Below are 3857 nucleotides of genomic sequence, written 5' to 3'. Positions count from 1 at the left end.
TACAGATCTATCACATTGCTTGCAGTGCTTATATTTTTTACGTCTTAACTCTTTTCAACATCCGAATATATGAATTCTGTAGAACGCAACAGTTTTGTAAAGACTCGTGTCCATCTAGAGAAAAAATTAACAACGTCACCATTCTTTGGTCAATTCTTTCTTCATTCGAAGTTTCGGACCGATTTCTAGCATCGAGGACACAAGGCTTTAGAAATCGGTCCGAGATCTCGAATGAAAAAAAAATTGACCAATCGCATGGTCATGTGATAAAGGTTACAGTCCACTTAACGTTTCAAACGCTACAGAGCGTTTGTCAGCATTTGTAGCACTAACATGACTGTTCTATTTGATACTTCGGAACGTGCTCCCTGCAACTCTAATTACGTCATCAATATGTCATTGTTTTTGCTCCCGCTTCGCTCCAATGGCTCCAACTGCCTCAGAACTCGAGGACTCGGGAGGTGGATCTGGTGGGTTGGCTGGAGCGTTCACATAATAATTGTAGTATTTGGAACAATAATGAACCAATCGAAGCGTAGCGTTTGGAATGTAACGTTCAAAGCATTTGGAAGAAGCAAGTAGATCGCAGCCTAAAAGATGTCTTTATAATAATTTATGCCCGTATTCATAGTCAGACCTTGTACTTAAGGCTTCCTTAAATATAAGGCCTGACTATGAATACGAGTATTAGTCGTCTTTTAATTATCTTTTAGACTTTGTGCTCTCTCCGGGGAGACTCCGGGGAAATTAATTGAAAAACGATGACATTACCGATAATTAATAAAAATTTACTATTATATTAACATAAATATTTCGATTTATTATTAAATTCATTATTAAATTCATTATTTTTATTATACAAATGATAAATAAGTACGCTGAAAAGTTATAATTTTTTCTCTACATTTATCATTTCATATTGATTATCAAATTCGAATGATAACATTAAAATCATAGTTTTAAATAATCGAGTATTATTATGTTTTATATAGATGTTTACGAAACTAATAAATCATGGAGTTAGTATCATATTAGTTTCTTACTCTAATGCTCATTCCACTAATGTAGATTAACTTTAATCTCGATTCAACGATTTTTCTAATCTTTAAAATTAGAAAAAGACAAAGAATAAGTTGAACCGAGATTAAATTAAGTTAATCTACATTGGTAGAAACAACTCGCTTAAACTCGCTTAAATTTTAACAGACACGCAAACGGCGAACTTTCATAAGCGCCATTCCATAATCGTCTTTAATAGTATCTCGGTGCTTCTGGTCATTAATTAAAATTTTATCTTTATAAAATTATCTTAATAAGAATATATTAATAAGAATTATCAACAAAAATTATATTTCATTAAATAATTAATACTATTTAACGCATAAATAATTAAACTCTCTTCTTTCGTCCTGAATCATTAAAAAAAATATATATATATATATATATTTTCTTTTCTTATACTTCAGATATGGTTAGGTATGATAATTCTAAAGACCGATTCCAGTAGTTGAACTAGTATACTTTTGGAACTGAAAATGAGATAAGTATACGTGATATTTGTCAAAAGCGAGAAAGAGAGTTCCGATCTAGAGCATGATGAAAAAAGATATTTTCCACCATGGTCTAGAACGGTCTGGAACAGACTTTAATGCAATGGAGAAACGATAATACCAGTTGTGATGCTACTACAGTTGAATACATATAGTGCAGTACAATATTATGGTATGATATACCATCGAGAGTCTGTGTTGACCTGGGAAGATTGTAAGAAAATAATAGCCGAACTTGCCGTTCTTCTAATAGCGAAGTAGACGATCAAAGGAAAAAGAAGAAAAAGAAAAAAGAATTCGATAACATGAATCTCATCAAACGCGCTCTTATGCTTTTACTAATTTTTACAAAATTTCTCGCGTTTGCACAAGGCGAACTTATAACACTCGGTGTATTAAGTGGTGCATTAAGTGGTTTAGGTTATTATGCGTACGACAAGTACAAATGTGTGTACCAGGAATGCTGCACAGATGAATACATTCCTGCTGACTTAGATAGTAAGTGTGAATTCATAGAATTTCTTCTTATAAAAAAAATTTAGATTTATGTATTGTCATTAAATAGAATTGAAGATATTTTCAATCTAATAAGTGATTCGTATATTTATTTTTGTTAAAAGTGATGCATTTTAATATTTTTTGCATTTTTAATATTTTCTGATGATCATTGATTATCATTAGTTTTTGTTTTAATTATTAATTTGAAATCAGAAATAATTTAATTATCAATTTTTACCAGAATATTATAATTTATTTGAATATTATAATTAATTATACAGTTTAGTTTCCGCAGCTTAAAAATCAATAAAATTAGACTTATTCGATGTGTTTTTACATACAAAAGAATTTGGCAGAAAAAAATGCCGCTCTGCCCCACGAACTAAGATATTAAGCGTTGAAGTTGATTATTATTGAGGTTAGGAAATCTGTCAAAGGCGAAATGGTCTATATATAATGTATTGTATTGTGCACATTTCAACTTTTTACGCGAAGCAACTTTCTTCTCCCTCCCCTTTCCTTCTTTCTGTCAAGGGGCGCACGATTCTATTCTTCTATTCTTTTTTCTATCAAATTCTTTCATGCAAAAATGCAGTAAATGCATTAAGCATAATTTTTTTGATTTTTGAACTATGGAAGTTAAAGCTATATAATTACCATAATTTTTTTTATCTTATACGTATACATTTACACAGAAATATTAAAAAATTATTGAAATTATAGGATTAGAATATGCACTTACTGCTAAATTATACGGGCAACAAATTGCCCATGAAACGATCATAAATGCACTTCGGGGCCACTTGGAAAATCACAATTCGCATAAGGCGTTGGTCATGAGTTTTCATGGCACACCAGGAACAGGCAAGAACTATGTTGTGCAGATGATTGCCAAAGCTTTTTATAAAAACGGTGTTCAGAGCAACTATTTCCATTTTTTCAATGGCCGTAATGATTTTCCTCTGCAACGAAAAGTAGATGACTACCAGGTATATGCATTCAAATATGTATAATTCATTATAATACAAGTAAATTAATGGACAATTTGTTTTTGTAGGAAGAATTATACAAAATTATTTTCAACGGTCTGCAACAGTGCGAGAGATCGATGTTTGTGTTCGACGAGGTGGATAAAATGCCAGAGGGTTTACTAAACGTACTGGTACCATTTCTAGACTACAACAATTATCATAAATCCACTAAGAATAGCAAATCCGTGTATCAGAACAAAGCTATTTTTATATTTCTCTCAAACACTGGCAGCACCAAAATAGTGCAGCATCTCAAAAATCTGTGGGAGAAGGGCAAGAAACGGGAGGACACAAAACTACAGGATTTTGAAACACTCGTAGCTGGTGGAGCGTTCACTGAGAAGGGTGGTTTCCATCATAGTGACACTATACAGACTAGTGTGATTGATCATTATGTGCCTTTCCTACCTCTTGAGGAAGTGCATGTTAGAAAATGTTTGGCAAGGTCTTTCACAGATCGAGGTGTCACTCCGAAAGAGGAGATGTTACAGGAGGCACTGTCGTATTTAACTTTTGGCCCTGAGCCGCTTAATCTGTATTCGATGGCAGGCTGTAAGAGGATAGAACAGAAAGTTGCTACTATTGTATATCGTAAACAATCAGAGTCCAAACCTATTGATTGAAATAATTTGAAATACTGAAATTTTTAATAAAAGTAATAATACTGATAAGACATTGTGTAAGTATTTATATAACATCTCGATAAGATCCTTTATTGATAGAATTTCTTATTGGCACACTCAGAAAAATATATGTCTAACAATTAAAAAAATAGTAA

General features: G+C 32.2%; 1 protein-coding gene across 1 annotated transcript; it reads left to right on the top strand.

Annotated features, from left to right (window-relative positions):
• Positions 1-1855: 1855 nt before the first annotated feature.
• LOC105619746 (torsin-like protein) lies at positions 1856-3702 on the top strand. Its single transcript, XM_012201264.1, has 3 exons — positions 1856-2048; positions 2772-3037; positions 3106-3702. Exons 1-3 carry the CDS (start codon positions 1856-1858, stop codon positions 3700-3702), a joined length of 1056 nt encoding a protein of 351 aa, XP_012056654.1.
• Positions 3703-3857: the final 155 nt, after the last annotated feature.

Source organism: Atta cephalotes (assembly GCF_000143395.1).
Source record: "Atta cephalotes unplaced genomic scaffold scaffold00022, whole genome shotgun sequence".
NCBI classification, from domain to species: Eukaryota; Metazoa; Arthropoda; class Insecta; order Hymenoptera; family Formicidae; genus Atta; species Atta cephalotes.
Note: the sequence above shows the minus strand (reverse complement) of the source record. Positions and strands in the feature narration are given on the sequence as shown.